The sequence below is a fragment of the Pseudochaenichthys georgianus genome, chromosome 1, assembly GCF_902827115.2.
Source record: "Pseudochaenichthys georgianus chromosome 1, fPseGeo1.2, whole genome shotgun sequence".
NCBI classification, from domain to species: Eukaryota; Metazoa; Chordata; class Actinopteri; order Perciformes; family Channichthyidae; genus Pseudochaenichthys; species Pseudochaenichthys georgianus.
The window spans coordinates 40,006,848-40,029,702 of NC_047503.1; the positions used below are offsets into that span (position 1 = coordinate 40,006,848).

Sequence of the window (22,855 nt, forward strand, 5' to 3'; positions counted from 1 at the left end):
TCACACCTGCTAAACTTCAGTGTGTTGTCATTGTCATTTTAAATATGTAAGCATGCTAACATTAGCAATTAGCTGAAAAACAACTGTGTCTGTGAGCCGCTAGCATGGCTGTAGACTTTATCTAGTCTTCTTGGATATAAAAGGCCCCCTGCTAACTTTGACTAGGTTTAACTTTATGTATTTATATTTTTCTCCTGTTGCACAGAAATCGACATTGAGCGCTGTGTTCGTGAATCCATCAACCTGTTCTGCTGGACTCCAAAGAGCGCTACCTATCGACAGCATGCTCAGCCACCTAAGGCTGCTGGAGACAATGGCTTTGGGAAAGCAGCGTCATATTACACGTCTGACTACCAGGATATGCCCAAAACAGACCTGGTAAGTGTAACTCATCACACACACACAGATACACACGCACGCACACTAAAATTCCAATTAAATACAGGGATATCTAAAGTAAGCCACCTTTTATTTACAAAGCGCTGGACTGATTCTCATTATTATCTACAAAGTACATCCACCTGTTAAGAGTCGGTGACTAAGCCGCAGTGAGACAGAAGAAAGTCTCCTTTTAATTATTTCCAATTTGTTTCTATGTTGTAACCTTTGTTCAGTAAAGTACACGGCTTTGTTGCAGGTGTCTTGTATCTGAGGTAATGAGCTGTCTCTTTCAACACAGTGAGGCTTTTTCAAGGCCTGAACATAATAAAAATCTACTTTATAGTAGAGACATCATTTCTTCTTCACCATACCCTGTTTTATGATACTGAATGATTCAGGAAAATCTGTGTGTTTTATATCTTAAAAAACACGTGGCCTTTTTGTTAATGCTTAACATATTTAGCATGTAATAACATATAAATAATGAGGTATTTTCATGGGAAGAACAATGAAAACATCTCATGTAATACTGCATTTCAAAACCCGTTTGATACGAAATATGAATATCAGGCTATAACTAATTTATCTAATGTTTTGTTTGATTTCTGTCCATGTATGTATCATGTGTTCATATAGTCAGTATATGAGCCATCTCTACATCTTGTTCAGTGTCGTCCACGCAGACTGCTTCTTTACAGACATGACTATTAAAAGGTTTATAATGTATGAATCATCAGCAGCTTATTTTAAGTTATGAATTAGAGTTGTCTTGTGAGGCTTCATTGTAAGGAGGCGTGTGGCGCAGTGGGTTGTGCGTTGGTGTTCGGATCAGGGGGTCACAGGTTCAAACCCCACTGCAGTCAGCATGTCGTTGTGTCCCTGAGACACTTCACCCCAAATTGCTCCTGTGGGGATTGCCCACAGTATTGAGTATGTAAGTCGCTTTGGATAAAAGCGTCTAACAAGTAACATGTCATGTAAGCGGTCACACTTTTCTTTGTGAAATATTTCCCAAACGTGAATAGTTTCAGACTGTTGTTATGCATTTTCTTTCGCCGCGAACATAATGGTTGTTATTTGCACACAGAGTGACTCACTGTTACCCAACACCTGTTCCTTTCACACATCAACACCTGATGTTATAGCAGTACAGTAAGCCCGTTTAGCTATATTGATTTTTCATGTTAGAACGATTTCCTCAGGAATGAAAAGTTACAGTTTATTTGTTGATAAAGTGCATGTCGACCTCAGCTTTTATTTCCCAAAGTGGCCACATATTGATAAAAAAAAAATGTATTTGTGAGCCTCTCCGCTCACACAGGGTTCAACTATGGACGGAAAGAGCAGGTTCGTGTAACACAGGTGTGTATTAGCTCCAAACAAAAGTATCCACGGGTCTCCAACGTTGCCCATGTGGCAACCTTTACAGGTCCTTTTGCCACCTTCCAGGATTTGCCTACTGCAAAAACCGACCAGAACCAGGTTACGACATGCTTTTATTCCGGCACTGATTACCAGATTCCGATCAGCTGTCTGGCCTCCGGCCGAGCCACTCCCTTCACTCCAGCAGCCGGCGCCCAAACCACACCCCGCTGCCACAGTATTCTCTTTGCAGTATTCTCTTTGCAAATATAAACAAATTGCCTCATAAAAAATAAAGTAAATCATTTTTAAAGTAAAACTTTACTTTTTGTATTGAAGTTTTTAAAATACGTGAAGTGAGAGATAAGGCCACTTCTTAAAAATAGAATTAAAGATACACATTCATATAAAAACACGCAGAAAAAGTGTTTTTAGGTTTACACATACTTGTTTTTGAGGAGTGTTGGTTGATGCTGTCTTTCTCACAGGCCTTTTAGTTTTCTCGGCGCAGCCTTGTTTACCTTTCACAGCTGAGTGCATCGTGTCCAGAATGCTCACAAACACTTTGTCAGCCCTATCGCTTGTGTGCCCAAGTGATTGCTGTAATCTTGGACTTCGGCTGAATGAGAAATGGGTGGGTAGTGGCATCGATCCATGGCCGCATCAATCTGCATCCCACCCTCTTCTTCAAAAAACATTCAGGGACTGCACTTTGTTGAAATGTCACACACACACACACACACACACACACACACACACACACACACACACACACACACACACACACACACACACACACACACACACACACACACACACACACACACACACACACACACACACACACACACACACACACACACACACACACACACACACACACACACACCTTCTTCAGGCATTTCACTTTTTCAATTAAAGTTGGGTAACGTTTGTAAAGTGCTGCAAGAGTAAACGTGAAGACTGTGGCAACAGCAAATTACGGTTTATATTCCTGTTGTTCTTTTTCAAATTGCGTCAATAGGAATGCGAACATAAGCAACAGAAACAACGGTGAATTCTCTTGGCAGATAATCCGGCTTGAATCCTTAACAATAGAAAGTGGACATTAGGGAAACTTTGTCCTTTAGCTTTGACGTTTGAGCACCATTGATGCAACCTCAGTCTGCCTTCTCTCTTCTCACTGAGGGTTATTTTGCTGCGACCGGACGTCAGCAATGATTAGGTTTGGTAGTGCGATAGCCCGAGGTCTTAGCTGGGTTCATTTGGCTCCCATCTCCTCCCTCCCAGGCGGATGTCTCCTCGCAGGTCTGGATGGAGAGTCGGAAGATACCGCACTTTAATTGTTGATCATTCTTCAAAAAGACTTATTGTTATGGAAATGTCAGCTCTTTAATTAATTACTGCTGAGGTGATAAAAGTACCTGAGGGAATAACCTTTTTAATTGTCCTTTTTAGCAAACAGACTTGACAAATGTAAATGTCCTTTATGCTTAACTCTTATGGAATAGATTGAATAAAACAACAAGCATTACTCACTAATACCGAAGAACTACATTCGCACAGCCATTATTACTTATTCTCTCATACTCCACAATGTCTTGACTTCCCAAACATGTTGTAAAAGTAGTGTGGATAATACTGTACTGATGCTTAGAGTTATGTGTGTAGTATTGTGCCCCTGGTGAGAGGACAGGAGGCTCTGTCAGCAGATTCTCAGCCCTTGTAAACACACATCCGTCTCACTGGACAGCTGCTGTCCGCTCAGCTTGGTCCGAGTGAGTGAATTGGTGAAAACAGGCTCTCCTTCTCCTTTTTCTGAGCCACTAATAAGACAATCTAATCCTGGAAAAACAAATACAAACACTGTGCTACACTTGTAATATTCATTTAATTGACTTTGTCTTATCAATCTTTGTTATGAATTGAGTTTATCTCTAGTTGGTTCATCGAGGTAGGTGGTTGTCCGTCTGATTTCATGACACCTTGTGGAATAGTGTGGGCCGATAGAAACCGAAATGTTTTAGAGTTGTTAACATTGTCAGATAGACCGAGGCATTTGTGCTGCATTCATGGTGCATTCAAACAACGTTGCAAAATGGGTTTCTATCTGCGAAAAATCCCCCTTACGTCAGAAAACATCGGAAACAGCTATAAATGCTCAGTGCAAAAAAAAAGGCAACATGTTGTTTCCACATAACGAGTTAGGATTCATGAAGACACTGAAGTTGAATGAATGACTTTCCAACCTGGGTGAAGGGACCATCCGAGGAGCATGTGAATGAACCGTTTGCTAAAGCGAGGTCTGCTCTCTCCGAGTGCCATTCTCGTTGTTAATAGTGTTTGCATGCAGATTTGTGCAGAGTGACGCTCCTCTGTGGCAGCCTCTAGCAGAGCAGCATTTGGGCACAGATAAAACAGCTCAATATGTTCCTAAATGTATAAGTAGTCCATCTCAACTCAACTCAGGATAGATGTGTGTATTTGCTTGCCGCTGCATGTGCTGTACATAAAGAACATGATGTTAGTATAGGCTAGAAAGTCCTTATTCATTTTGACGAATCAAATAAGCCAAATGTGTTAAATTGCAAGGGAGGCTAGTGCTTTTCTCTATGGATGAGCAGATGTTTTCTCACTGTCATCTAACAGCTGGCTGAGCTCGTATTTCAGTGATTGAGCGAATGGATGTCCATGGGTACATTTGTCAGTGCTTGTACGCCACGTGTACCCTTGAACCTGTAAAACTGTGAAATTGAACATTTCCAATTAGGAAGGATACTGTATACAATATTTATATACATCTGGATGGCAAATCAACAAACAATATAAATCAATAGCTCCATGATATACAGTATATGATGCAGGCAATAAAACTGTTAAACACCTGAACTGTAACAACATCCATAACATTCATCTGCTACTTAGTAATTATTTATCTAATATATCATTCCATTAGCTTACATATAGAATCTTATTTCACTACTTCACCTTTAAACTATTTTTCTTTTTGCATTTACTTTTTAATATTTCCTTTACACTATATTTTTCTGTTTTTCTGTATTATTGTGTTGCACTGTTGGAGAAGCCTGTGACCTAAGATTTTCATCGACATAACTACTCTGTAGCTATGTTCGTATGACAAATAAAGAACCTTGAACCTTGAATTTATTACAACATATCAGCAATAAATTATATCATGTGATTATTATTAAAATATCTCAATATTATTAACAATATACAAATGTCCATAGAGTTGAATGAATATCACATTGACACATTGTCAGTAAAAACTAAACCTTACAAGCTTTGTAAAAATGTTGGATTCAATCTTGCTGTGTCCGTTAATGTTGCAAAGTCATACCTCCAATAGTTCAGTACAGTTTGAACATTTTAGACTTCATGTACTCAGGATCTTGTGAAGTCATCACATTTAAGTTCATAGCAAATATCTTATGCTGCATTACACTTCAGAGACAGTTGTCAAAAGTTCACATCTGGACTCTTTTTGTCAGCAAAAATAGAGAAGAACTTTCATTAGAAGTGTCTGCTCTTTTTAAAAGAAAAAAGAAAATCATTCCTGCAATATTGGTTACTGCTGAATGGTCAGAAATCAAACACGAAGTATATGAAACAACTGGGGGGATTCTTTGCTTTAAAGCCCTGTGGAGAGGTGTGTGTGTGTGTGTGTGTGTGTGTGTGTGTGTGTGTGTGTGTGTGTGTGTGTGTGTGTGTGTGTGTGTGTGTGTGTGTGTGTGTGTGTGTGTGTGTGTGTGTGTGTGTGTGTGTGTGTGTGTGTGTGTGTGTGTGTGTGTGTGTGTGTGTGTGTGTGTGTGTGTGTGTGTGTGTGTGTGTGTGTGTGTGTGTGTGTGTGTGTGTGTGTGTGTGTGTGTGTGTGTGTGTGTGTGTGTGTGTGTGTGTGTGTGTGTGTGTGTGTGTGTGTGTGTGTGTGGTATTTGTCAGCATTTTTATCAGATCATGGCCTCAATTATGCTCTGCTTCTTCCCTTCGGTCTGACTGCAGACTTGGCAGATCCTTTTTTTTTTTGATGCTCAAACACTGTGTTGCCTGTGTTGTTTGATGTGTATAAACCTCAACACAGATACAATCACGCTTTGTGAAGGCACTTTACATGAGTCATTGACCTTGTCATCAAGCTTTATCCGAGCTCTAAGACACTGTTGTTCCCAGTTCAATATCAATCAATCAATCAATCAATCAATGTTTATTTATATAGCCCAATATCACAAATGTTACATTTGTCTCAGTGGTCTTCACAGTGTGTACAGAATATCAGTATGACAATACGACACCCTCTGTCCTTAGACCCTCACATCGTACAAGGAAAAACTTCCGAAGAAAACCCAGTTTAAGGGAAAAATGGGAGAAACCTCAGGGAGAGCAACAGAGGAGGGATCCCTCTCCCAGGACGGACAGACGTGCAATAGATGCCGTGTGTAAATTGAAAAGATAATACATTTGCAACATAGGTAGTCCAAATGTTTGGAAATGCATGTGTGTATAATAGGAAGATGAATCCACGAGGATATCCACCCAGGACCACAGCCACGACTCAAGATCCAGCGCTCGCGATCCAGGACACAGGACCGCAGGATCATCCATGACTCCAGATCCCGGCGTATATAGACACCAAAAAGAAAGACATTTGGGGAAGCTGGGTTAATCGGAACATGAGAGTACACAGGTACAGACAGAGAGAAGGAAGAAGTAAGATGTCCCCCGACAAACTAAGCCTATATCAGCAAAACTAGGGGCTGAATCTAATCAGCCCTAACTATAAGCTTTATCAAAAAGGAAGGTCTTAAGCGCACTCTTAAAAACGGATAGGCTGTCTGCCGCCCGAACACAAACTGGAAGCTGATTCCACAAATGTGGAGCTTGATAAGAAAAGGCTCTGGCTCCCATTGTACTTTTAGAGATTCTAGGAACAACCAACAACCCTGCATTCTTGGAATGCAATGCCCTAGTAGGACAGTAGGGTATAATGAGTTCTTTAAGGTAAGATGGCGCCTGCCCATTAAGGGCTTTGTAGGCGAGAAGAAGAATTTTAAATTCTATCCTGTGTTCTATAGGGAGCCAGTGTAAGGCAGCCAGAACAGGAGTAATGTGGTCCCTTTTCCTAACTCTGGTTAGTACACGAGCTGCAGCATTTTGAATCAGCTGAAGCGACTTGACTGACTTCTTGGTACTCCCTGATAATAAAGAGTTACAATAATCCAGCCTAGAAGTAACAAATGCATGGACTAGTTTCTCTGCATCGTTTTGAGGCAAGATATGCCTGATTTTTGCAATGTTACGTAGATGGAAGTAGGCGGTCCTTGAAATTGATTTTATGTGAGCGTTAAAGGATAAATCCTGATCAAATATAACACCAAGATTCCTTACAGTCTCACTGGAGGCCAAAATAATGCCATCCATAGTTAGTATATCTTTAGATAATTTGTTTCGTAGATTCTTCGGGCCAAGTACAATAACTTCAGTTTTGGTCGTGTTTAACATCAAAAGGTTTAAGGTCATCCACGTTTTTAAGTCCTTGAGGCAGTCTTGAATTTTATTTAGATGATTAATTTCATCAGGCTTGATTGATAAATATAGTTGAGTATCATCCGCATAACAATGAAAGTTTACAGAATGATTCCTTATAATATTGCCTTACGGAAGCATATATAATGTGAACAAAATAGGTCCGAGCACTGAGCCCTTTGGTTTGCGTGGAAGATTCATCGTTAACACGTACAAACTGAGAGCGTTCAGATAGATAGGACCTAAACCAGCCTAAAGCAGTTCCCTGTATGCCAACTAAGTGCTCTAGTCTCTGCAATAGGATGTCATGGTCGATAGTATCAAATGCAGCACTGAGATCGAGCAAAACAAGAATAGAGACAAGTCCCTTGTCTGAGGCTATTAGAATGTCATTTGTGACTTTAACCAGAGCTGTCTCTGTGCTATGATGTGTTCTAAAGCCAGACTGAACATCTTCAAATAAATCATTGTTTTTTAAGTAATCACACAGCTGTTTTGCGACCGCTTTCTCAAGAATTTTTGAGAGGAACGGAAGATTAGAAATAGGTCTATAGTTGGCTAAAACCTCTGGATCGAGGTTGTGCTTTTTAAGAAGCGGTTTTATCACTGTTACTTTGAATGATTGTGGAACATAGCCTGATAACAAAGACATATTCATAATATTTAATTAAAGTGCTAATTAATGGAAAAACTTCCTTCAACAGCTTAGTTGGAATTGGGTCTAACATGCACGTTGATGGTTTAGAAGAGAGAATCATTGAATGTAATTGTTCAAGGTTTATGGCTGAAAAGCATTCTAGTTTACTATCTAGTGTAATATTAGAACTTACGTTTCCGGGAGCTGTTGATAACACTATACTGGTCAAAGGCAAGAGGTCATTAATTTTGTTTCTAAGAGTAACACTTTTATCGTTAAAAAAGCACATAAAATCATTACTACTGAGTGCTATGGGAATAGAAGGCTCAATGGAGCTGTGGCTCTCTGTCAGCCTGGCTACAGTGCTGAAAAGAAATCTTGCATTATTCTTATTCTCATCTATTAATGAAGAGTAGTAGGCTGCTCTCGCTTTACGCAGTGCTTTCTTATATTCATTGAGATTAATATGCCAAATGAAACGAGATTCTTCCAGTTTAGTGGAACGCCATATCCTTTCAAGTTGTCTAGACTTTTGCTTTATTTTGCGGGTTTCGGCATTATGCCATGGAGCTAATCTATGTTGTTTTATTTTCTTGTTTTTCAAAGGAGCAACAGAGTCTAATTTTATTCGCAGCGCATCTATAGCACTATCAACAACATGATCAATTTGGGGTGGTGTACATTTTGTATAAGTTTCCTCCCCTACATGCAGACATGCTATCGAGTTAAGTATTGGTGGAATCTCTTCCTTAAATGTGGCTATAGCACTAACAGATAGGTTTCTGCTGCAAGAGCTTTTGACTAATGCTTTGTAGTCTAGTAACAGTACTTCAAAAGTTACTAAGAAATGGTCGGATAAAGCAGGATTATGCGGTTCGACTAATAGTTGCTCAATTTCAATACCATAAGTCAGAACAAGGTCGAGAGTGTGATTATAGCAGTGGGTTGGTTTATTTACACTCTGACAGAAACCAACAGAATCTAATATAGAGTTAAATGCGACAGATATTTTTATCATCGTCAACATGAATATTAAAGTCACCTACGATAATTACTTTGTCTGTTTTAAGAACCAAAGTTGATAACAACTCAGAGAATTCTGATAAGAATTCTGAATAAGGACCTGGTGCACGATACACTGTAACAAATAAGATTGGCTGCAAAATGTTCCAGGTCGGATGCGTAAGACTAAAAACGAGGCTTTCAAAGGAGGTATAATTTAATTTTGGTTTAGTATTGATAAGTAAACATGAGTCAAATATTGCTGCAACTCCACCTCCTCGGCCCGTGCCTCGAGCAATATGAGTGTTGACATGGCTGGGTGGAGTGGCCTCATTTATGCTGACATATTCTTCATGTCTCAACCAAGTTTCAGTGAGACAGCATATATCAATATTATAATCTGATATTAAATCATTTACCAATATTGCTTTAGATGCTAGAGATCTTATGTTTAAGAGACCACATTTAATCTTCCTGTTTTGTTGCACTGTAGTAGTTGTTACATTTACTTTTATTAGGTTATTATTAGAGCCGGGACTCGATTAAAAAAATTAATCTAATTAATTAGAGGCTTTGTAATTAATTAATCGAAATTAATCGCATTTTTAATCAAATATACATATTTGACCTGAGAACAGAGAAGCAATTTCCACGAGGTGGTCGACAGTCGAGTGCAATCCAGTGAGCCAGGGAGCTGGTTATTCTCTCAGACGTGGACTGACTTATCCTGGCCCTGAAACCAGTCATCTGGTTGAGTGTGGGTTGGGTCAGGGTGTGGTTCCTTGCACTCGGAGTCGGGCTAACGTCCACGCTAGCTGCTACATGCTTTGCATTTAGGTGATACTTTAGGCTTGATGTGCTGCGGTGATATGCAAATTTATTGTTAGTTCATGTTTGACTATTGTTCACCGTGGTTTGTTGTTGTTTGAAGTCCCATGCTGAAGTCATGAACGTTAGTTCTATTTCGTCCCTACTGACCGCCAGAGGCGGTGCATTAGCACTGGATATGTCCATCGCGCGCATGCGCAGCTCGAGTACCAATAACAACAAAGTCACCTGTGACCCACGTGACACCGGCTATATCAGCCGGTATTGTCAGAGGATCTGTTCCTTTTCATCTTCTCGCTGCGCGAGGGTACCGTGGCTACGTTTTCGTAGCCTACAGCGTTCAGGCTTGAACGTTTGATCGGAGGGATTTCTCTGCAAACAGCTAGCTGCGTGAAGCTTCGCGACTGACAGTCGGAGCTACGGGTCGTTAGACGCGTCCTCCAGGAGCTGCGCCGGCTGTGCAGAGCCTCGACAGACAGGTTTGTGTCAGCTTGTTGCTAGTGATGGCTGTGTTTCCACACCCGCTCCCAGCCAAGTTGTCCTGATTACCGTCTTATTGTTTGTGGCTTAGACTTTCTGGTGACGACAGTGTTCCCGCTTCCTCTCCCATAAAGTTGCCCTTATGCTCTTCTGAAAGTTCTGCTTGTGGCGTTGTGCCCGAGCTATCATTAGCATTTGAGTCCCAGCTTTGGCTGCGTCCCTCATTCGATTTAGTATGGAAAGCCAAGAGTGTCATACTTTAAACCCGTTTTTTCGTTTAGATGCAGAAAGTAAGGTAAGTACTTTCTATTTTCTAGAAGCTATTATCTGGTCTTAACATTTGTGTTCTGACTTGGTCGCTTGATTGTTAGCAGCAGCCGCTTGGCTAACACCTTGCTGTTGAGCTTAACTATTAACTCAGGGCAGTGCTCCCGCTCCCTGTAGCATAGGGTTTGATTGCAGTAGCGCTAGTTCGTTGTATTACTGCTCCTAGTACTAGACTCCTAGCACTAGGATGATATGCAGAGAACATCTTCACGGCGGGTGCTGTGTGCTCGGCATGTGCGGTTACTACTGTAACCAGACACGGTTCTATGCGGGCTGTTCTCTTTCTTAGAAGCTAATTATCTGGTCTTAACATTGTGTTCTGACTTGGTTGCTTGATTGTTAGCAGCAGCCGCTTGGCTAACACCTTGCATGTACGGTTAAGCTTCACTATTTAACTCAGCCGGTGAGGGCAGTGCTCTCGCTGCTGCTCCCGGTAAACACACACACACACACACACACACACACACACACACACACACACACACACACACACACACACACACACACACACACACACACACACACACACACACACACACACACACACACACACACACACACACACACACACACACACACACACACACACACACACACACACCTCTCCACAGGGCTTTAAAGCAAAGAATCCCCCCAGTTGTTTCATATACTTCGTGTTTGATTTCTGACCATTCAGCAGTAACCAATATTGCAGGAATGATTTTCTTTTACCGGTTGCAGTAGCGCTATATCGTGGTATTTACTGCTCCTAGTACTAGACTCCTAGCACTAGGACGATATGCAGAGAACAATCTTCACTGTGTGTGCTCTGCATGTATGGCCATTAAGGAGGATTTCATCCTCCCAATATTATATTGTCTAGTGGGCAGCCGTTGGCTGACACTTTTAGGCACTGGCCACAGTTACTATTGTAACTAAGGTTCTAAGCCGTAAGTACTGGCCATAATTACTACTGTAACTACGGTTCCAAGCTGTGTAAGTACTGGCCATAGTTAATACTGTAACTACGGGGTTAAGCCGTAAGTACTGGCCATAGTTACTACTGTAACTACGGTCCAAGCCGTGCACGTACTGGCCATAGGCAATACCGTAACTACGGCTCTATGCCGTGTAATGGCCATAGTTACTACTGTAACTACGGTTCTAAACCATGTAAGTACTGGCCATAGTTACTACTGTAACTACGGTTCCAAGCCGTGCAAGTACTGGCCAGAGTTACTACTGTAACTACGGCTCTATGCTGTGTAAGTATCCAAGCCGTGCAAGTACTGGCCAGAGTTACGACTGTAACGACGGTGCTAAGCCGTGTAAGTACTGGCCATAGTTACTACTGTAACTACGGTTAGATGCCGTGTGAGCCCTGGCCATGGTTACTGCTGTAACTACGGCTCTGTGCTATTCTATTCTTTAGAAGCTAGTTATCTGGTCTTAAACATGTGTGTTATTTGACTTGATCTCGCTTGATCGTTAGCAGCAGCCGCTCGGCTAACGTCTTGCGTATACTGTTAGCTTCTTTATTTTACCCAGCTAGGTGAAGGGAGTGCTCTCGCTCCCTCTACCGGTAATGCGGATGTAGCTACATCCCTTTTTCTGTTCGGCGAGTAGTAGCACCGCTCTACTCTTCCCGTTCAGCAGGTAGCCGGTGAAGGCTGTGTTCCCGCTCCCGGTTACACTGCATCTGGCGTTCGTCTCTAACTTAACCAGTGAAGGCAGTTCTCGCCCCCACTCCTGGTAGACGCCAAACGGCCTCGTTTTTCCGTTAAGCAGGTAGCCGGTGAAGGCTGTGTTCCCGCACCCGCTCCCGGTTACACTGCATCTGGCATTCGTCTCTAACTCAACCAGTGAAGGCAGTTCTCGCCCCCGCTCCTGGTAGACGCCAAACCGCCTTGTTTTTTCTGTTAAGCAGGTAGCTGGTGAAGGCTGTGTTCCCGCACCCGCTCCCGGTTACGCTGCATCTGGCATTCGTCTCTAACTCGACCAGTGAAGGCAGTGTTCTCGCCCCCGCTCCTGGTAGACGCGGAACTGCCTTGTTTCTCCGTTAAGCAGGTAGCCGGTGAAGGCTGTGTTCCCGCACCCGCTCCCGGTTACACTGCATCTGGCATTCGTCTCTAACTCAACCAGTGAAGGCAGTTCTTGCCCCCGCTCCTGGTAGACGCCAAACTGCCTTGTTTTTCTGTTAAGCAGGTAGCTGGTGAAGGCTGTGTTCCCGCACCCGCTCCCGGTTACGCTGCATCTGGCATTCGTCTCTAACTCAACCAGTGAAGGCAGTGTTCTCGCCCCCGCTCCTGGTAGACGCTAAACTGCCTTGTTTATTCTGTTAAGCAGGTAGCTGGTGAAGGCTGCGTTCCCGCACCCGCTCCCGGTTACGCTGCATCTGGCATTCGTCTTAATTTAACCAGTGAAGGCAGTGTTCTCGCCCCCGCTCCTGGTAGACGCTAAACTGCCTGGTTCCGTTAAGCAGGTAGCTGGTGAAGGCTGTGTTCCCGTACCTGCTCCCGGTTACGCTGCATCTGGCACTCGCCTCTAGCTCAGCCAGTGAAGGCAGTGTTTTCGCCCCCGCTCTTGGTAAACTGCCTTATTTACTAATCCAGCTAGGTGAAGGCAGTGATCCCGCTCCCTCTGCCGTAACGTGGGTGTAATTACATCCCTCTTTCTGTTCGGCGAGTAGCAGCAACGCTCTACTCTTTCCATTAAGCAGGTAGCTGGTGAAGGCGTGTTCCCGCACCCGCTCCCGGTACGCTGCATCTGGCTACCTACAGAATGGTTCATTCATGTAGCGCCTGTAGGGTTTCTCTTGAGCCCGAGGACGGCCACGACCGCTGCCCCTCCTGCCTCGGCCGCTTCTGGCGGTCAGTGGGGACGAAATTCGAGCATCTGAGGGAGGTTCTCACGGTAAACGCCTGCATGAGCTGTAGCTGCATGCCTCGGGTGCTCAGAGTGGCTCGAATCACTGAGGTGGAACGTCTGGCAGCAGCCAACAGACACCTCTCCTTGTCACGTACTCCTCCAGATCAATTCGGCCGTTCCCGGCGACTTGAGGGAGCGATGGCTTTGTGTGCTCCCCCCAATAGAAGGACTAGAAATAGGCTGTCCTCTAAAGTGGATCGGCTAGCTGCCGATAGGGGCATGATGAAGTCGCGTCTTGGCCCTTCAGCCTGGGCCCGGTGTAGGGGCTGCTAACCCCCCCCCCACCCCCCTCCTTCGGTGGGCGCCCCTCCTTCGGTTGGCGCCCCTCCTTCGGCTGACGCACCTCCTCCGGTTGACGGAGAGTCCTCCGTCACGTACCAGTCGAGCCAGGGGAGCTGTTTAGATCAGCTGCCCTCGGAGGCACTGGAGTGTGCCGCCCAAGCTAGGCAGACCAGGCAGCAGCACTCTTAGAGGTCTTAGCGGCCCACTCAACCGCCTCCCAATGACTTTCGTGCCCCATGTCGCCCGCCTTCCAGGCGGCCTCGTGCCCCAGAGCCTGACCGGAACCCCCCAAGAGGCTCCAGGGTCCGGGGGGCTGGGCTCTGAAATCCCGAGGGTGGTCGGCGGCTGCTTTCCCAGCAGCAGCTCAGTTTCTGGGCAGTCTGTACTTCCGTCCCTTGGGTGGTTTTCACCTTAACCCAGGGGTACGGACCGCAGCTCCGGCCCCTAGCCTTCGGCTGGGTCTAATTGACAGTCGTCAGCGATCCGGCAGGGGCCCTACCTCTGGGCCAAGAGTTGTCCGTCCTTTTGTCCAAGGACGCAATCAACCCAGTAAGACCCTCTGCTTAGCCAGGGGGTTCTACTCGGCATACTTTCTCGTGAGCAAGAAAGTCGGCGGATTTCGCCCGATCTTGGACCTCAGAGGAATCAACAGATTCCTGAAGGTGCTGCCATTCTATATGCTGACTACTGCATACGCACAGGTGGAGTGGTTCCCAACCGAGGGATGCCTACTTCCACGTGGGCCGGGCAAGAGGGTGCCTTATATTCAGTTCCTCCGGCCCTTGGGCAGACTGGCAGCTGCCTCGGCCGCTGGGCCCTTAGGCCCACTGTCGTTGCGCCCCATGCAGATGTGGCTGAACAGCCTTCACTTGGACGCCAAGTGGCACAGGCACAGTGAAGTCAGGGTGTCGCAGCATTGCTCCACTCTCCGTCACGCTGGAGGGGCAAGGCCTATCTCTGGTAGGCGTGCCCATGGGCGCCATCCCATCCCGCCAGGAGACCATCACCATAGGTGCATGTCTCTCAGGGTGGGGTGCAGTGCGGCAGGGCAGGACCGTTCAGGGTCAGTGGTCTGCCCAGCAGAGTGCGCACCGGGTCAACGTGCTAGAGCTTCGGGCCGTGCAGCTTGCACTCACGCACTTTCTACCCCAACTGGGGGGCAAGAATGTGCGTGTTCCTTGGGGACAGCATGTACATTGTTGCTTAGACAACAGTCCCTTCTAGATAGTGGACGTTCTCACTCCACTCTGAATTATGTGGCTGCGATTCTGCCCGACATGTTCGGGTCGACGGCGGGGTGCCACAGGTCGGTGTCCCTCTTTATGAGAGGGGCTTTACGGCAGCGTCCCCCTTGCACCCCGAGGGCTCCGGCTTGGGACCTGCCCTTGCTGCCGGATGCCCTATCACCTCCTCCCATCGAGCCCCTGGCCCAGGTGGGGCTTAGGTGGCTGCCCACAAAGGCAGCATTTCTGCTTGCCATAGCCTCAGGGAAGTGAGTCGGGGAGTTGCATGTCCTCTCCATGAACAATACATGCCCGAGGTGGGACTCTCATGCGTTGCCCTTTGGGCAAATGTGGCATTCCCGCCCGGGGTCCTTCCACAAACTCACTTCAATCAGCCTGCCCAGCTGGCACGCTTTGACATTCAGGAGTACGGCACATCGAAGTTGCTGTGCCCGGGGGGTGCCCAAAGGGCGTATATCAAGGCTACTGCCTGTATACGGCAGGAGGAGCAACTCTTGAGTTTGCCCTGGCGGCACTAAAGGAGGTTAGGCCCTCTAACCAGTGGCTTCCCCACTGGGTTGTCGATACCATCTCACAGGCTTACGGGGCCAGTGGCCGCCCCCTGCCACCAGGCTGAGATGCCACTCTACAAGGAGCATCTCAACATATTGGGCTGCCCTGAGAGGGGTGCCCCTGGAGACCATCTGCGCCGCGGCGTCGTGGGCGTCTTCTGGCACATTCTCCAGTTGTCATCAGGTCAATGTCGCCACTCCCCATTCTTTGGGCGTGGTCCTTTTGCCGAGCTCCGCTGCTTCCAGTGGTGAGCAAGGGCTTGGATTCTTCATGACATTGTTGGTATAGGTCATCCAGTGCTAAAGCACCGCCTCTGGCGGTCAGTAGGGACGAAATAGAACGATAGTTACGGCTGTAACTACGGTTCTATGAGTCCCGGATGACCGCCAGAGTTCCCTGTCACTCAGAATTCTTGTGTGCTCGCGAGAAGATTCGGGGAACAGATCCTCTGACAATACCGGCTGATATAGCCGGTGTCACGTGGGTCACAGGTGACTTTGTTGTTATTGGTACTCGAGCTGCGCATGCGCGCGATGGACATATCCAGTGCTAAAGCACCGCCTCTGGCGGTCATCCGGGACTCATAGAACCGTAGTTACAGCCGTAACTATCGTTGGTGCTCCAGTATAATCGGTACGCCTGAAACTCATCCAGTGAGAAACGTTCCGCTGTGCAAAAATAAGTGCGATTAAAATGCGTTAATTTTTTTAACGCGTTAATTTTTGTGTAATTAATTAATCTGAATTAACGCGTTAAAGTCCCGGCCCTAGTTATTATGCATGACACCTCTATTAGGTTTTACCTTAAATTGTCCTTGGGCAGACACACACACCGCTAATATTGGGTATTTTATTGGGTTCGGGATTCCTATGGATGACTGCCTAGGAGAGAGCGCAGAGAAGCGTGTAAGACTGCGACTCCGCCTCCTGGTCTCAACTCCAGTTTGTCATGGATTAAGTCCACAAAGCCCTGAAATGTTTGCCGAAATGAGATCTGCACCTTCCAAAGTAGGATGAATGCCATCTCTCTTATGTGAAGTGATTGGAGTTCTTTTGGCAACTGTGTGCTATGAGCATTAAAGTGTTTGCACAAACCACTGCAGAGGATTTTGTTTTTATCAGCAGCTCCTATTTAGCCTCATCACTGTCACGCCAATGAAATGCGAAAGTGTCATTAAACCTTTCTCTGTTGGCACGCACTTCTTTCCATGACATTTAACTGCTCCGTCAGTCTCAGGCAATGACAGGCTGCACATTTGTTCCTATTTCAGTCTCTTCTATTCGATGTGTATGGATACATCCATTTGTAGAAATATTGTTGGGATTTACTTACGTAGATCGATTTGTTCCGAATAATATTTACTGATCAGCACACGGAAAATGTGCTTATGCATGTGATCAGGCAACAACTGAACCCATTCAACTCTCTAGAGATGTGTGACGGCCAGGCTTGTCGAGTCACAAATGATATGTGTACAATGGGATTACGTAATCAGGATACATAACATAGGTTATTATATTCTTTAGAGCTACATAAAAAAGACGTTATCAGATTACAGTTGAATTCTTCAGGGATCAGGGATAACCTGCATGATTAAACTGGTACTAAAGAAATAGAAAGACCATATTGTGTTTGTTGTAAAAGGAGCAGATTGTATTTCTTCTCTGTAAGCTTTACTGTTCTATAGGCTATTACTTTAAGTGTGAATCTACACCTGAATTTACTTTACGACTTTCACTTGGACTTTGTAATGCAGTAGGTGAACCTATATGTTCATAAAATACTGTGTGTGAGTTTAACTGTGGTATGTGCTCATATGTTTCAGTGGTGATGAATAGGCTATATGCTTCAATGCAGGCTTTTACTGAGCCGAGGATACATTTCGGATTGTAAATATCTCAGTGTCCTCTTTTCTAAGGTGACATTGTTCTGTTGTCTCATAATACATTTAAAGGTGGGTTAGGTAATTTATTAACACTTTTTGTTATATTCCATGGAATGCTCTTAACATCCCGATAGCAATGAATATATTAAATGCTTTGACAATAAATACATATAAAAAATCTCATCTGTGGAAGCCGTGGGGCTGTAAAAAGCACGACCAATCATCTGAGCCGGCCCGGCTAAAGTAACTGGATGGCCTACCTATCTCGTGCCCTCATTGGTCATGTGCGCGTTCGTGTGTGTTGGAGGAGGGGCTCTGTAAGGGAAGTCTGAAGGAAGTGGCAGATTTTTTCCGGTTGTGCATTTTCAAATTCTAGCGCACTCGAGCTGGTTTCTCCAAAATTACCTAACCCAACTTTAAGTAAAAAAACATCTAGTTTTTGTGGCAATCAAAAAGTAACAGGAACTAATCAAGTTACATAACTTTGATATTTGATACTCGGCTTACGTTACTGATTACATTTCTTTTACAAGTAACTAGTAATTGTAACGGATTACATTTTAAAGTAAACCTCCCAACCAGGGGACAACCGGCTTGATTGCTGTTTCATCAGTACATTGGAAGTCATACAAATGCCACGATAAATCAGCATTTCACTGTAATCAACCTGATTTACAAGAAAACCATGGGCGTTTTATAATTACTATACTGTAGGTCAGAATCAACATGTTGTGACAAGAGATTCTGACCTAGCGAGGACATTCTTGGGAAATGTTAAAAATGTTTGCCGACACCCATCTGTCAGTTTCCTTTTAATGATGTGCACAGAACAGATTAGCATTGGAGGGTTGTCAAAACAACTGCTTATCTGTGGTTTCCTGGTAAGTGTTTTTTTTGTTGAAGGACAATTCTTGGTAAAAATAAATAGTAAAGTAATCTTTTAAAAGCATTCCTTGTCTAAAAGAAGACAAGTCGACCCACCCTTCAACTTAACATATTTCTTTGTGTTTGTTTGGACGCATTAAGAAAAGTGTGGATTTAGCATCTATTTATCATTGATTTCCTGTTCTTCTCGTGTCCTCTTTTCACCCTGTATTTACTCATTAGTATTTACTCATTAGTATTTACTCATTAGTATTGGTAAACGAAAGCCACATGCGCCGCTGCTTCTGTGATTAAACGGTTTGTGATCGTCAACAGGACTGTAATCATTGCTCATCACAGCAAAAAGTCCCAGCTGAACACACACAAGCTGAGTCTGGTCATTTCACATTCAAAAGAGAGATTGGTGCAACTCTCTGCTCCCAGTGTATTTTATTTAATCCTGTTTATAGTACTAATAACTGAGCACAAGTTATATTTGAAACTAATAAACTACATTTACAGTATGGTTTTAGCACTATCTTTGAAGCTCATGTGCTTTTGAAAGCTCATCAAAATGTAAAACAAAGATTAACAGCAGAAAGTTAGGCTGGTATTGTTTCTGTGTAAACCTATATGGAACATTTTAGTCTCAATGGGGAATATTAGAAAAAATAAACTCAAAAACAGAGCCCTGGGTGTAGAAACTGCTATTAAGAATTCTCGTTGAAAAAGGGGGGATGACTTTGCCAAAAAACTATATAAATATGTCAATGTCTTTAGTGCAGTCATGTTTTTTCCAAATTTGCACAAATCTCGGTTTTATTATTGACAAAGGGCACCTGACCTCTCAATTGTTTGTTAACACTATTATACATACAATACAAATTCCTTCCAATTTTAACATCATTTGATTTACAGTTCATTCAACAGTTTAAAATGTTTACAATGAACTCTATTAGGTAGTTTCTTAGTTCAAATAATTTTTTTTCAAATAAAGCCCTGTGGAGATCATTGCTGACGTCCGGTCGCAGCAAAATAACCCTCAGTGAGAAGAGAGAAGGCAGACTGAGGTTGCATCAATGGTGCTCAAACGTCAAAGCTAAAGGACAAAGTTTCCCTAATGTCCACTTTCTATTGTTAAGGATTCAAGCCGGATTATCTGCCAAGAGAATTCACCGTTGTTTCTGTTGCTTATGTTCGCATTCCTATTGACGCAATTTGAAAAAGAACAACAGGAATATAAACCGTAATTTGCTGTTGCCACAGTCTTCACGTTTACTCTTGCAGCACTTTACAAACGTTACCCAACTTTAATTGAAAAAGTGAAATGCCTGAAGAAGGTGTGTGTGTGTGTGTGTGTGTGTGTGTGTGTGTGTGTGTGTGTGTGTGTGTGTGTGTGTGTGTGTGTGTGTGTGTGTGTGTGTGTGTGTGTGTGTGTGTGTGTGTGTGTGTGTGTGTGTGTGTGTGTGTGTGTGTGTGTGTGTGTGTGTGTGTGTGTGTGTGTGTGTGTGTGTGTGTGTGTGTGTGTGTGTGTGTGTGTGTGTGTGTGTGTGTGTGTGTGTGTGTGTGTGTGTGTGTGTGTGTGTGTGTGTGTGTGTGTGTGTGTGTGTGTGTGTGTGTGTGTGTGTGTGTGTGTGTGTGTGTGTGTGTGTGTGTGGTAGTTTTTCACTAAACCTGGCAACATTTTGACCGATAACAAGTTTGCTTTTTGACATAGTTCCCTGACTGTGATGAAAAATCACCATGTCTTAATACAATTTCAGTTATTGTGGTCATTTTGACAAGGCGTTGTTGACTCAACTTTTTTTAATAGTGTCGCAGATTGCATCATTTCTGCTGTGTGATGTTGTGGAGTTGGGTTACTGTTCCTGAATTCAAAATGAATGTTTCTAATTAAAACATTTCACTTTTTGGCCATGTATTTAGTGGGTGTGACTTTTGTTTTGGCCTCATCTATTAACTACATTTAAGGCATCAGGTGGCAGTTGAACATGTCTCTTGAAAGGATGATTAAAGAAAACAATAATAACTGCAATTCCAAGGTCTTAGACCAAGTTACATTTTCACATAATTGATACGTTCTTTAAAATAATTTCTGGACTCACAAGTCAATTATTTTTTCGCCGCTAGATGGAAACATTGTTCAAAATGCCAATGGAGTTTTTGCTTTTATCAATCATTGTATTTAATAGTTGGCAGGCAGAGGCTTGGTGCTCAACCAACTCATCATGTGGTCTGTCTCTGATTTGTTATGGCTTCCACACAATGTGCTGAAATTCATATATAGGTGTTGTTAGTATTTATGCACTATTTAACTCGCATAACAATTAAATGAAGTGCACCACAGCCTAATTACCACTCAAATCACAACTTTGTTTGTTATTGTTTTGAAGTGCCTTAGGGTAAAAAAAGCCCATCAGCATTCTCAGTTCTTTAAAATGTTATGTTTCCAAATATCTCGGATCATGTGGGGAATCATAGAGGTTTTACACCGAGACCAGGGTTCCCCTGCAGCGATGCTTCTGGCTCGGTGAGTTAATGAACCCATTTGGCAGCAAACGTGGTAGCTAGTGAAAGACAATGTTCTGGTCGCTGCTGCTGGGCATCTGTGGTTCTGTTTTTCTGGTTTCATAAAGTGATTAAAATCATGTTTGCAAGAATATTCTGAAATATTTCAAGGAGAGAATTTAGTAAACAAATAATTCCAGTCTAATCTCTGGTCTCCTAGTTTCAAGGAGCAACAATATCCAACCCGACACTTACTTTCTGTCTACCTTTCGTAATTTGACACTTCACCCCAAATTGCTCCTGTGGGGATTGTCCACAGTACTGAATTTATGTAAGTCGCTTTGGATAAAAGCCTCTAACAAATGACATGTAATGTGTGGACTGCTACTTGGAGAGGTCCCAGTTTACCTCCTGGGCCCTGCCGTGGTGCCCTTGAGGAAGGCACCAGACAACCCTGGTTCCATAGCCTTACACTGAAAGACAGGAACAGCCTAAACAACATTGTTAAAACCTGCTCTAAGGTCATCGGAGTGAAGCAGAGAGACTTAAACTCCTTTTGCAACCAACAACAACTGCGGAAAGCAGAGAGCATACTGGCCTCTCCAGGTCATGTTCTTGCAGATGAATGTCATCTGTTGCCATCAGGGTGTAGATATGCTCTACCTGCTCTTAAGACAAATCGCTTTTCAAAATCATTCATCCCCTCTGCACTCAAACTTTACAATTCTTGATAGGCTTTTTAACTTGATTCTTTATTTATTTATTATTGTGATGCTATGAACTATTTATCGTGTGAATTGGAATGATCCACACCTCTGCTCCCGGGTGTTTCTGTGTGTTTTCTTCCTGTATGTTCCTGCCTGTGTACATGACATAAGCTGCTCATAACCAATTGCCCCTTGCGGGATTAATAAAGTTGTGGATTGATTGAACCCCCCACTCCCATTGCTCCCCCGGGCGCTGTACAATAGCTGCCCACTGCTCCTGGTACTAGGATGGGTTAAAAGCAGAGAACAAATGTCACTGTGTGTGCTGTGTGCTCTGCATGTGTGACCATGAAAGAGGGTTTCATCCCTCCTATTCTATCTATATTCAAATTCTATTCAGAAATTCCTTGAAAGCCAGCATTGCACTTTCCTTTTCATCTGATCTCCTGTGACTTCTTGTCTTGTAGTCCCGGGACCCTCTGGCGTTGTGTGACCTGAAAGCAGAAGTTGCCCCGCGGATCTCGGCCGAGGACTTGATCGACCTGTGTGAGCTGTCATTGTCCGGACCCGGCAAAAGGACCAGAGCCGGCAAACCCAAAATCGTTGCAGTCGACATCCGCAATTTAGAGGAGTATCCTTAACATTTCTGTGAAGACAGGAAATGTACATGCTTATCCCTTACCTCTATAATGTTGTTTTAACATTCAAATCCATTGCACAATCTTTCTTCACTGAGGCATATAAACAAGCTTGTTTGAACAACCCTTGAGTTGTGTCCAACAAAGCAAAAACAACAAATGTTCTGCTGACATTTCATATTGGAAAACTAGCTTATGATATTTACAGGTAAGGTTCTGTTGAGTCACATTTATGCTTTCCGCTTCATAAATGTTATTTTTTACACTTTACACAAAACAGGGTAGTGGATATGTAGAGAATATGAACTTAATTTTGAGGGGTTATAATCATTACATCTTTACTGATATGTGATTCAGCTGAGTGTCTTTAAAGCGGTGATGACTTCTGATGTCACTACTTTAAAGACAAGTTATACTATAAAATAAGTAGTTATTTTGACGTGTTGTCCAACCTATTTAGAAAAATAAAGTATTTATAATTGTTCTGTTTAGCAAGGCTAAGTAAGAAGCAAGAGGGAGATGCAATAACTGTCACAAATTTGAGACAGTGTGTAAAACCTTTTGAGTGTTGCAAATATTTGTACGTAAAATGTAGTTTATGAAATTAATCACAATCAAAAGCCCCTCAATCCATCTTCCTCGTAGTTCTTCACAAAATCACTATATTATTTACATAAAGAACTGATGTTGTATTTACTATTCTGGGAAAA

General features: G+C 43.6%; 2 protein-coding genes across 2 annotated transcripts in view; one reads left to right on the forward strand and one right to left on the reverse strand.

Moving 5' to 3' along the window:
- aimp1a (aminoacyl tRNA synthetase complex interacting multifunctional protein 1a) overlaps positions 1-2,292 on the reverse strand; it is a 54,327-nt gene extending 52,035 nt beyond the window's left edge. Inside the window, exon 1 of the mRNA XM_034087200.2 lies at positions 2,191-2,292. The gene's annotated coding sequence lies outside the window, so the exon portion shown is untranslated. The remainder of the gene's footprint in view (positions 1-2,190) is intronic.
- Positions 1-22,855, forward strand: part of tbck (TBC1 domain containing kinase) — a 69,909-nt gene that overhangs the window by 30,625 nt on the left and 16,429 nt on the right. Inside the window, 2 exon segments of the mRNA XM_034087179.2 lie at positions 206-378; positions 21,975-22,138. Of these exon segments, the coding sequence (XP_033943070.1) occupies positions 206-378; positions 21,975-22,138 (337 nt within the window).